The sequence below is a fragment of the Pholcus phalangioides genome, unplaced genomic scaffold (genome assembly GCF_987345545.1).
Source record: "Pholcus phalangioides strain wild (caught in Gottingen) unplaced genomic scaffold, Ppha-v1.0 ptg000032l_1, whole genome shotgun sequence".
Lineage (NCBI taxonomy): Eukaryota > Metazoa > Arthropoda > Arachnida > Araneae > Pholcidae > Pholcus > Pholcus phalangioides.
In genome coordinates this window covers 8,359,389-8,372,500 of record NW_028301622.1, presented here as the reverse complement: position 1 = coordinate 8,372,500, position 13,112 = coordinate 8,359,389, and the positions used below count along the sequence as shown (strand labels likewise).

The 13,112-nt window shown below is 33.7% G+C and overlaps 1 protein-coding gene across 5 annotated transcripts in view; it reads right to left on the bottom strand.

Moving 5' to 3' along the window:
- The window catches only part of LOC149066865 (ras-specific guanine nucleotide-releasing factor 2-like), a 416,992-nt gene that overhangs the window by 66,314 nt on the left and 337,566 nt on the right, over positions 1 to 13,112 (bottom strand). For all 5 annotated transcript variants that reach the window (XM_089253071.1, XM_089253073.1, XM_089253072.1 and 2 more), the window contains exon 13: positions 4,483 to 4,688. In XM_089253071.1, the coding sequence (XP_089109197.1) occupies positions 4,483 to 4,688 (206 nt within the window). The remainder of the gene's footprint in view (positions 1 to 4,482; positions 4,689 to 13,112) is intronic.

Sequence of the window (13,112 nt, the reverse complement as noted above, 5' to 3'; positions counted from 1 at the left end):
TGAAATAAAATGCGTATAAATTAGAATAAAAATTATAAAAATTAAAATTAGTAGTAAATTTATTAGCATATAAGTAAAATTCACTTTTGTGTGTGTAAAAAAATATATATACTAACCCATAAAGTATAGTGAAAAGTATAACATAACTTATTATATCATTGCAACATTCGATATGGTTTTATTGCAAATTTACAGACTCTGGTTAGCACATAAGGCTTAAGTTATTTCAGTTGCAAGAGAGGTATTCCCGTAAGGCTTAAGAGAGACTTGATTTCTTGAATATGTTTACATTGGAAGAACGCAGGTGTCGGGGGGGGGGGGGATATGATCGAAGTGTTCAAAATTTTCAACGGGGTGGATAGGATAGACCGTGAGTTATTAATATGCCGTCGATCGGGCTGTTATATTTTAGAGGTATGTGATATCCATATTTGTTATGGGAATCTTTTTTCAGCCACCTCTTTGGGAATTTTGCCCTGTGTTCGTATTTGTAATTACACATGTATTTATGCCAAACTATTGTTTTTTCAAATCCGATAAAATCACCAAAACTACTGCCTAACGATATCTTTAAAATTTACGAGCATTTAATCTCCCCACGGACCCCACCCCCCCGGACCCCACCCCCCCCGGACCCCACACACGAGACACAAATACGTACTACACACACAAGCACCGGACGAAAATTTCCAGGACCGCCCACACGACTAATTCAGAGAGGGAAAAAATACTGTACAGTTCAATAAAATTTTTTTCCTCATCCCGATATTTAAAAAAAAAGTTTAAAATTTTCCCCACATTTTTCATATAAATATCCACATTAGATAATATTCATTTTATTTTATGCAAGAGTCTGCAACTCGATGCATCAGTGTGCCACGACACGTTGCCACAATCAGAATGCCAATAATCAGAATAACATCTGCATATATCACTATAACTCTATCATAAATTTGTAATATCTTCATGACAAATGGATGTAACAATCATTTCAGTGCAAGTTCCACTAAGAGAGAGTTTTACATTTCCCACATTATAATAATTACTAGCTATAATACCCGGTGGTGTCCGGGTTCCTTGTATATAATGGGAGCACGTATTGAAAAAGTGAGTTAACATGTAATCTTCATCAGATGAGGCCAAATTGGTTCTATAAAGTTATTTACATGCCATAATATTTTAAATAAATTACTAAAAACATTCCTGTATGAGATTGTTGATCTTAATATTATATTGCATATGTGTTAAAATTTCATCTGTTATCTTATTATTCATTAGTGAAAAGTTTTTGAATTTTGAAATGAAATTCAATATGAAAATAAATGGTTCATTAAAGTGCTTTTATAATATCTGTAAGGCTCATTGAATATAGAATATAATACATAAAAATTAGAATAAAAGTTATGAAAATTTGAAATTGGTAATATCTTTTGGTAAACCTTGGTAAATTTTTGTGTTTTCTCCCTCTTCTCTCTAATTTTTTTTGTATTTGTTTCGGATAAATTTGAATTAATCCTTTGAAAAGAGAAATATACTATATATAAAAATAATTTTTTCATTTTATGCATATAAAAGGTAATATGTATCAACGAATAAAGTATAATGGATATATATTGGATAAGAAGTATTATTATAGGGGTGTACTGTAAGTGCTAATGCGGCTTTTATCTCCGTCGTAGGACGGAGTAGGTATAGTTTCAATTTCAAAAGTGCTCAAAAGGCCTTCAAAAATTACCCTGTACCAATTTTGAGAGTGAAAATATAGTGTATCACAAAAAAACCCCTAAATTTTTCTATGATTTGTCCACTGACTTCCAATTAGAAAGTTGTTTCCTTTCTTGAGGCCAACAAAAGAAATTCCAAGTTCCTAAGTGCGATATTCGCTGAAATATTGGAATTCAAAAATCGGAGAAAAGTTGGGAAAGGACAGCGTAAATGAGGGAAAAGAGCGTTGTCCGTTAGTTTTTTCTGTTCTTTCATTTTTCTCAAAATTTTTGAACTCAAATATCTTGGCGAATATTGTGCTTGGAAACGCGGAATGTTTTCTGTTGGCCTCGGAAGATACAGGGCAACAACTTCTTAATTGGAGGTTAGAGCACCATATAAAAGATTTGTTTTTTTCATTATTTTGTAACTCAATGTATTTCCACTCTCAAAACTGCTTCAGGGTAATTTTTGAACGCGTTTTGAACATTTTCTAATCTGGAATCACACTTCTACGACGAACGGTTCATGAGATAAAAGCCGCATTAGCACTTACAGGACACTCTGCATAATCGAATCTAAGAATATAATACTATTTTATTGCAAATACTCACATATGTATTTATTCCAGAATACTTAGCTTATCAAATCCTAGAATCACTAAAACCACTACATAATGACGGTATTTTAAAATTTTACAAGCATTTAATCCCTCTACCATTAATTCAATGAGCAACATCTTTTATTTCCAACCATTGACCCCCCCCCCCCGGCAAAAATACACACGAGAGAAGAGAAATAAACACACACACACACACACACACACACACACACACACACACACACACAAATACATACGCTAGCACCGGAGGAGATTTTCCAGGACTGCCCACGCCACTAATCCAGAGCTGGAGAAAACAATACTGTTCAGTGAAATGTTTCTCCTCGTTCCCGTATTTTATAAATACCCATGTTTTCGTCCAAATATCCCATTAGATAATATTAATTTTAGTTCAGTGCAAGAGCCTGGAGCGTGATACATTAGTGTTCAAATTTTACGAATGAAATAAATGGTTCATTACATTGTTCTTTATGAGTATCTATATAGAGCTGATTAAAAATATAAAATAAAATACATATGAACTAGAGTGAAAATTATATAAATATAATATTGTTAATAAATATACCAGCATAGTTTCTTTTGTCATTTTTGTACACATGTAGTATATAATATGTATTTACTTATAAAGTGTAGTGAATATTGTATATAATTTATAGTATCATTGCAACTAAGAAACACACTCGATACAAGTTTGTTGTAAATGTTTACATATGTATTTTTGCTAGAATACTATAGCTTATCGACTCTTAAAATCACTAAAATCACAGCATGATGTTGATGTCTCTAAATTTTTCATGAGCATTTAATCTTTCTGCCAAATAATAATTACTGTAATTTAGTGAGCAAAATCTTTCATTTCCAGCAATTGACACCCCCTCCTCAACGCAATTTAACCCTTAGGATTCTATGTTATACCCGTAGTTTTTACCGCCCCCCGGAACATTCCATCGCCCCCAAGTTAACGGCCACGTTGGGAATCACTGCATTAGATAATATCAATTCTACTTCAATGCAAGAGACCTGGAACGTGATTCATTGATGTTTTCAAATTTTCGATTGAAATAAATGGCTCATTATAGCATTCATAATGTATCCATATAGCTGATTAAAAATAAAATAAAAATACATACAAAATTAGAATAAAAATTATATAAATTTAATATTGGTAATAAATATACCGGCATAGTTTCTTTTGTCATTTTTGTACACATGCAGTATATAATATGTATTTACCTATATAAAGTGTAATGAATATATTGAATAATAGAGTATAATTTATTATATCATTGCAACTAAGAAACACATTGGATGTAATTTCATTGCAAATACTCACATATGTATCTATGCCCGAATACTATAGCTTATCAAATCCTAGAATCACTGAAATCACTGCACGATGGTGATATCCCTAAATTTCACGAGCATTCAATCTCTCTACCATATAATTGCAGTAATTTAATGGGCAACATCTTTTTTTATTTCCAACCATTGACCCCCGGCAAAAATACACACGAGAGATACACACACACACACACACACACATACATACATACGTCAGCACCGGAGGAGAATTTCCAGGACCGCCCACGCGACTAATCCGGAGCCGGGGAGGGGGGGGGACCCATCACCGTTCAATGGAAATTCCCTCCTCGTTCCCGTATTTTAGGCACCCACGAATTTTTCCCACGTTTTCCGTCCAAAATTATCCCATTTAGATATAACATACATTTTTATTTCATGCAAGAACCTGGAAACGTGATACATCAGTGTGCTACGAAACGATCGATACGTAGCACATGTGGGGGGAGAATAATCTCTGAAGGGGGGGAGGGGGGAAAGATAGAGAATACTATTACGTTCCAGCATGCAAGATCTCTACGAAATGCCAGAGAATACAAAAGAGATAATTTCGGAAAAAATTCAGAATGTGTAATTTTATTGTATTTAAATGAAGGTGGTGGTGTGTGAGTACGGTATGGTATGAGCATGGGGAGCTGAGGATATATTACTACTACTACTAATAATAAATACAACAATCTCTCTCTATCAATATGTGTTTCATGTTACGGAGATTTTATTCATTTTCTGTGTTTGAATTGTCAATATAAATTTTTTTTTTCCAAATTTTATTCAATTTTTTTTTTTTGGCGTCTTACCTGACTTATGTCGCTTGTCCACGCAGCTTTTTCTTGCATGGTCGGCGCGACGAGGTGGATGGTCACGGGCCCGCCGCTCTTGAAATCGACGATGATCTTGAAGTCCAGTCCGCCATAGTCTTTTTGGCCGGTGCTACCGCCGCTAGACGTCGCGCCGCTCGCCTCGCTGAAGCCGCTCGATTGGCTGGAGGCCGAACTGATCGAACCTGCGAAAATATGCCGGTCGGAAACGTGAGAAGAGAGATGTTAAGGTGGAAAAAAAATATAATAATAATAATAGAGAGAGGGAATATACACGCGCACACATGGGATTGAATCGTAGGGTTCGCTGTTGTCGTGAGAGGGCGTTGCAGTCGCGGGATGGGATTCCGTATGAGCAGCATCATCGTCATCAACGAGTGAAATGATCAATTTGTATGAAAGCGCGGGAGCGAAACACATGATTTGCAAGAAGCGATCGCATAATGACTATAGTAAAGATTATTGATTTTGTGGCATTGAATCAAGCTGCAATTTTCATTTTTGTGTGATTACGTATTTTGGCAATTATTGCAATCACTGAGTTAATTAATCGCAATTTTTGAAGTAAGTGAACTAATTTTTCGCAATTATTGAAACAAGCGAACTAACTTTTCTCAATTGCGTAAGAGGTAAGAGGTCTCCTACCTTTTAACATGGTAAAAAAAATAGGATCAGTTAACTTTTTGCAATTATTGCAAGCACTGAGTGAATTTTCCACAATTAATACAATGACCGAGTTAACTTATTAGTTACTTAAGAGACCCCTTAAGTAAATAATTGCGAGAAATTTATTTATTTATTTCAACAGTTGCGAGAAATTAACTCGGCCAATGTATTAATTGCGTAAAATTCACTCAGTGCTTGGTATGGTGAGATAAGTTTTCGCAGTTACTGCAATTACTGAGTAAATTTTTCCCAATTATTGAAATAAGTGAAGTAATTTTAGTTAAGGGGTTTCTTACATTTCAACGTTTTGAAAACTGTTCTAGTAGGAATATCATTAAAAATATTATTTAACATAGATTTATTTCAAATTTCGTAGACAAATATTTGATTATAAATGCTATCCTATGCCAGCGCAAAAAAGATTCATATCTATTATATTTATTTTTTCAAATTTAAAAAAAAAAACATCATCAACAGCTTGTGTGCATGATACATTAGCATGACATCAATGCCATTGAATGAAAATTGATTCAAAATAAGGGGAAACTATTTAGCTCATAAAATAACGATTTTGGATCCATTCATAAATACTTTTGTTATACAGAAAGATTTGTTTTTTTTTTAATTTAAAAATTTAGATTTAAAAAAGATTGAGTCAATATTTTTCATCATTTTATAAACCGTTTAGTTCATAAAATGATTCCTTCCTTTGGTTTGAATCAACTTTTATTCAATTCCATTGATGTCATGCTATTTCACCATCTGCGTATGCTGTTGATAATGGATTTTTTTTTTGGAAATCTGCAATAAGTCGAGTATTAAAAATATGTAAAATTTTCTACTAGCCTAAGATAGCATGCATAATCAAGAACAGGGTGGGCAAAGAGTCCGTAGATCTAAAAATGAATAAAAACCGAAATAAAAAAACGGTTTGCAGGGTTAGCATCGCTAGGTCACGGGAATTTTTTCAAGATGGGAATAAAAAAAAATCTCAAAAACAACCAATAGGTGACGCTGGTACGAGCGACTTCGGTGGAAATATGCAAATGAGACGGTTATAAGAACTTGCGCTCCTGATTCCCAACCAGTTCACCGTTGTAAACCACGTATGTGGACCTGCTGCATTCTGCCTTTGCTGAATTTGTGACTCGCTTGCAATGTATTATCCCCTCTGGTTTTCATGTGGAACACATACTGAGTAATAAACGATTTGGAGGCATTCTTCTCATCCGGAGTTCGTTATTTGCGTATCTTTTCTTTGACTTATGTACGTTAGCGCTACCTATCGGCTGTTTTTGAGTTTTCTTTTCCTGTCTTAAAAAAAATTCCCGTGACCAACCGATGCTAATCCCGCAAACCGTTTTTTATTTAGGCTATTTTCCCGGTTTTTATTCATTTTTAAAGTTTTTACGGACTTTTTGCCCACCCTGTATATGCTTGTTAAATTTAAAGTTAAAAAAGATCTAATATTTTTAATATTTCTTCTAAGAGTTGTTCACCATGTTCAAAGGCAAAGGACCCTTAAATTTTTCACAATAATTGCAATAAATGATTTAATTTTTCATAATTATTGCTATGAGTGGTTTAGCTTTTTACAAGTACTACTGAAACTTTTGTGATTTATTTACATGAATCATCATTTTTCGATTACAAATTTTATACTTGTTAACTGGCGAGGTGCGTAATGGCACCTGCCCATGTATGTAATATATCTTTCTCAAGATCAATAAATGGTTAGGTTTCCCCGGAGGCACCCGAGTCCCCCAGGGACAATGTGCTTATATCACTGAGTGTGACAGAGTCTGGGTGTCTCTCGGTTCCTATCACTATCACTGAAACTTTTGAGCTCAGAACTTTGGACATTGTGCAAAAATGTGTACCGCATTTTTTTCAAGTTCAGATTATACATTAATAAGCATCCGGATTTCTAAGTGCGGATTATATGCACCTCTACGTGGTACGTGAAAATTTTTCTTTCTTAAGAGGTTGAGAGTGAAATAAATATTTTCAAAATAAATTTGTGAAAAGTAATTTTTCGAAATTTCGTTTTGATGTGAGTAGAAAAATCAAAATTTTCTACAAAAATGTAAAAAAAAACAAAACAAACTACATTTCTTAACCCTTAAATGCGTAGCTTTGCATATATGCGGAGAAAGGGTTTTTTCAACGTCCATTACTACAGCCAGTTTGAAGACGAAAATTCAGAATCACATTTACACATAAGCTAAAGCCATTTATATTTTGAATTTTCAGGTAGATGCCTAAATTAAGGGCATCAACTTTTTGTTGCAGAGCGTGTGCGTCTATGATCTCGCTAATTTGATAAAATTTTGTGTTTGCATTTCTTTTTTTCCTCTTGAAGTTTGCAATCCAAACTGTAGTTTGAATCACAAAGAAGCTAGTTATGTATTTGGTAAGCAATATTAATTTCAATACATTTACTTTATCTGTGATTTTGGATGTCTTCAATGAAGCCTTTCATGAACAGAATTCAAAACAGATTTTTTTTAAATGATTTTTTTCCGGCTTTCAATACGTGTCATTAATAATGAAAAAAATAACTAGCGCTCGAAAAAAATTGAGTATTTAAGGGTTATAAGGTTTCATTGTTGATGAATGAAATTTCCAAATGTGGATTGCACGCCGATGTGGACTCTATGATGGTATTTTTTTCAAAGAGTAGAGAAATGTGCCTCTGCGGATTATACAGGGAAAAATACGTTTGTTATAATTCTTCACAGATTTCTGGCAGCAGCATTCTTGATTACATAGAATGCATCTATTACCCATCATTCACGTTATCAAGGCAATATACGTTTAAAAATTCGTTCGCACAACCTAAAAAACTTAATTTCGGAGCCTCATTCTCTCTAGTAGGAGCAGAAAGTTCCAAAAAAAAACACTGAGAAAATTTGAAAATTAAATTATCTAAGATATGGATATAGCAGTGGAACACACAAGGGTTGAGACGTGTCTTCGTTACTTCGACACTTTTACAGATTTGGAAAGTATAATAAGGGTTTTTGAGGACGGAGCAACGCCACTTATAGCTGAAGAACCTAAGTCAGTAAATCAGAGATTTTCAATCTTTCAGACATTCCAAAAAAAAAAATTTCCATGAAGAACCTGACAGCCAAGAAATCATACTGTGGTATCTAGATTCACACAATGATGCACTTACGGGTGTGTCCAGAGAAGCTCGGGGCTAGGAATGAAATAGGGGGGAGCAATATGAATCTTGATTAATTCTGAAACTATTCCTCATTTATTCTGAAATTATTTTTTCATTAGATATGAGACTTTTGACTAACTCTGAATATATTTCATTAGTTCTGAGAAATTATTTTTCCCATTGATAATAATTTTCATTCTATCTGAAAATATTATTTCACTACATATGAATCTTCATTAATTCTGGAACTATTTCTTTCAACCACAGGTGATATTTCTTTAAGTAATTCTGAAAATATTTCTTTAAATAATTCTGAAAATATTTCTTTAAATAATTCTGAAAATATTTCTTTAAATAATTCTGAAAATATTTCTTTAAATAATTCTGAAAATATTTCTTTAAATAATTCTGAAAATATTTCTTTAAATAATTCTGAAAATATTTCTGAAAATATTTCTGAAAATACTTCTGAAAATATTTCTGAAAATATTTCTGAAAATACTTCTGAAAATATTTCTGAAAATATTTCTTTGAATAATTCTGAAAATATTTCTTTGAATAATTCTGGAAATATTTCTTTCGATAATTCTGGAAGTATTTTTTATCAATAACGAATTCTCATGAATTACAAAATAATTTTTCCAAAAAATTTTGAAATTATTTCTCTCAATCATTATGGAATCAAATCTCTGAATCATAATGAAATCTGTTCTCTGAATCATAATGAAATCTGTTCTCTCAAAAATTGTGAAATAAATTCTCTCAAAAATTGTGAAATAAATTCTCTCAAAAATTGTGAAATCAATTCTCTCAAAAATTGTGAAATCAATTCTCTCAAAAATTGTGAAATCAATTCTCTCAAAAATTGTGAAATCAATTCTCTCAAAAATTGTGAAATCAATTCTCTCAATTATTCTCAAAATTATTCCTTCGAATTTATTTTAGTCCTGAAGAAATTGGAAGGCTCTAAACACATGGCAATGCTCCATCAAGTGGGCAAAAGAGTGTGTGAGGAATTCCTGTGTAATTTCCTCTTTGAAGCTGCTTGTACCATTGAAAACTGATGCCCCCAATGAGAAATATTTCAATCTCGACTTCTGCTTTTCTCCGCCATTTTGTTTTTAAATTAAGGGGGGGGGGGAGGGTTGATGCATGCAAATTTTTCAAAAAAAAATCGAATTTTTCAAATACTGTGGAATTTTCTGCGTCCAACTATGTTGAAGTTTTTGCTCTATTCTCTACTGGAAATATTTTTTTATATACTTTAATATAAACTGCTGGCAGGCATTATGTATATGCTAATATGCTAATGTTTCCTACTAAAATGCTCTTTTTTCAAAACTAAGTTTTTTGTTAAAGAACATTTTTTCGAACACTCATTCAAATGCCTTAAAACATTGTGTGTCTCTCAACACTGAAGTGTTACATACTTTAACATGAGGGTTTTGTATTAAAATTATTTAAAAAAAATTATGGCACAAAATATAGGTGAATTTTTGGGATTTTTGACAAACTTGCTTGTTGTTCAAATTAAAATTCAAAAATGAATGCTCACAGTTGTGTAAATGAGTTTGTGACTACAGAAAGCTGAGTTCTCACTGAATATTCATAATAGAAAAATCTATCATTTTCGGTCCAGAGCTATTTTCTAGTCCAAAACTTTTATAATGCCCCCATGTTTTAGTTTAATGTTATTAACTATCATGTTTGCTAGTATATAAGGCATGATTTTTTTATTCCCTTGAAAAAAATGTAACTTTGTTGTTGAACTTCGAAGAATATCCATCACACCAGGGATAGAATATTACAAGAATGAATCAGAAGAACAGCCGAACTTGGTTAACTCGGAGCCCATAGAATTGGGTGGGAGTTCTTTGCAAAGAAAATTTGAATTATCTAATTCTTCAATATTCAATAATTCATTCAAAAATCGAACAAAAATTGCCACGTCATCATCAGTATCCATATAGAAGGTTCGTGCGCTATATATTTTATCCTCTACATTACTCTATTTTCTACAACTGGCATCATTTTACAATTTCTTGCCTGTTTTACTCCGACACAGTTCGTTATCGTGTATTAGAATATAAAATTTTGTTTACAATCTATGGATTAACATGGATGGAGATGCGCGGGGGGGGGGATCATGGATAGCAATGCCACCTCCCAATTTCAAAGATGTGTGGGAATAGCGTAATATATACAGGCTGCTTGGATGACATTTTACTGGTGAACCATTGATCCTAGAGGTATACTTCCTATCAGAAAAAGTATCCAAATAACTGTAGTACTCATACATGTCATTCATGTTGCAAGGGATTGTGTAATTATTAAAATTGAAAAAAAAAACATTTTATACAGTCCTCGTGTGCTCAAAAAACCCAATTAGAAAGTCGTTTCCCTCTCTCCCCTGATGCCAACTAAGAAAAATTCGACGTTTCTAAGTGCAATATCTGCTGACATATTGGAATTCAACAAACGGAGGAAAGGAGGGGGTGTTGGGAAAAAAATAGAGCGTTGAATGCGGAAAAACAATTTTACCCGCTTTTAATGTTGTTTTTTTCTCCAACTTCCCTCCGTTTTACGAATTCGAGAGTCTCTCACTCTCTCTTATATCATTTTTGTTTTAACAACTATACAACCTTTTACAACTTGAATGGTATATCAGAGTACGAGACGTTATTTGGATACTTTTCCTAATTGGAAGTATGTCTCAAGGATCAACGGTTCTCCAGTAAAATTTCATACGCCCTGTTACCTATGCACCTTATTCATATACCGCATATATATACACATGGTGGATACTATCGACCGCCCAATAATTACACACATGATTCCTTGTGAAACACGGAAAAGTGTTTTCCATTTTAGTATCGTACGAATATTAAGGGAGTTATAACATTTTGAAATTTTGTGACGTGTGTTAGTTTCGCGTACCGGTCAGTTACGTGCCATGTTGCCACTAGTTGGAAATGAACTGAAATATTCAATCCCGTTAGAAGCCAAGCTCGGTTACTTTGATTCACGTTTGGCGCTCTTTCCTCTTCACGTAGAGTGATGTTAAACTTGTAACCATACGTGTTACCTTCAGCGCACAGTATTGACAAATTTTTCACCAGATTTATTCACTCAGTGTTAGTCAAAATTGAGCTATGGGAAAAAAATTGTTTTCCCAAAATCAACACTTTTTTCCACACTTTAAAGTGTGGTAATTTTCTTTCTTTCACTGTTAGGTAAAGTTTTCGAGAGAAACGGCCATGGGGAAAAAAACTGGTTGGCACAGTTTTAGAGCTTGATTGCTATCTAGTCAAGTTATACGTTTGGTTCACGTTCGCTGAAATTGGCAGGATTCGAAATTGACGTCATAATATTTTAATGCGTTATAACTCCGTAATTAAAGGCCAAGTCAAAAAAATTGAAAAACATTTTCATTTCAGTTTTTCACAAAAAATAACGTGTAATCATTGATTCTCTTCAAGAATAATTAAATTCAAAAATTATTAAAAATGAAAAAATCGTATTCATCAGTCAATCACCAAGTACAGGGTCGGCAAAAAGCCCGTAGAAACTTTAAAAATGTATAAAAACAGGATAAATAAACGAAAAAAAAAGAGTTTGCAGGGTTATCATCGTTAGGTCACGGGATTTTTTTTAAGACAAAGGAAAAATAACTCAAAAAAAGCCGATAGGTAGCGCTGGCAAATACAAATATGAAAACAACGCCACAACAGGCAAAACGCCCAACGAGGTGGCTGAGAAAAAGATGTCCATAAAAATATGGATATCATTTATTTCAAAAATACAGCAACCCAATTAAAAATGCAATTAACAAAAATTATAAAAAATATGTACACATGATAAAATATTATACAATGCCCATAAATAATACTTATGCTTGTCTTATTCAAAGTATGGATAGCTTCTCGATTTACCCCAACGTGTTTATCATATTTCTTTTTGAACGTGTCAATTGTGTTACAATTTACTACCTCCGGTGGTAAGCTATTCCATTCCATTTCTGACATACACAAGTCAAAGAAAGGTGTATCGATCCGGTCCATCCCGAGAGGTGTTCATGTATACAAACGGACCTGCTGCACTCTGCTGTAGCTGGATTTGTGACTCGTCTGCAATGTATTATCCCCTGGTGTGGTGGTCAATGGTCATGTGGAACACATACTGCTGTAATAAACGATTTGGATGCATTCTGTTCGTTATATGCGTATCTCTTCGTTGACTTGTGTACGTTCACGCTACCTATCGGCTGTTTTTTGAGTTATTTTTTCCCTGCCAAACAAATTCCCGTGACTTAGCGATGCTAACCCTGCAAACCGTAAGATCAAGTAGTAGTAATAGTAGTAGAAAAAAATGATATATCTAAAATAAGCACGTTATTTGCATACTTTTTCTAATTGAAAGCACGTCTCTATTATAACCGTCGTTCACGAGTTATTTGAGCTAAAACGGACTGATAGGGCTGCAGTCCTGGGAGCCAGAATGATTCTCATCATGTTTTTGTTTTTCATCTTTCACCCTATATATTCACTATAGAGGACACCCACCAAAGATTCCATCCCTTAGGGCTCTGCTATAGGATATGGGGTGGGGCATGACTATTGCCCGAGTACAAAACTCTAGATCGTAGGTTCCCAAAAATTTTTTGTGTTCCATTGCTCTCTTCAGAATAGCTTTTAATCATCACCCATAGGTTCCTATGTTATACCCGTAGCTTCTACCACCTCTTGAAGCTTTCTTTCGACCCCCTCCCCCA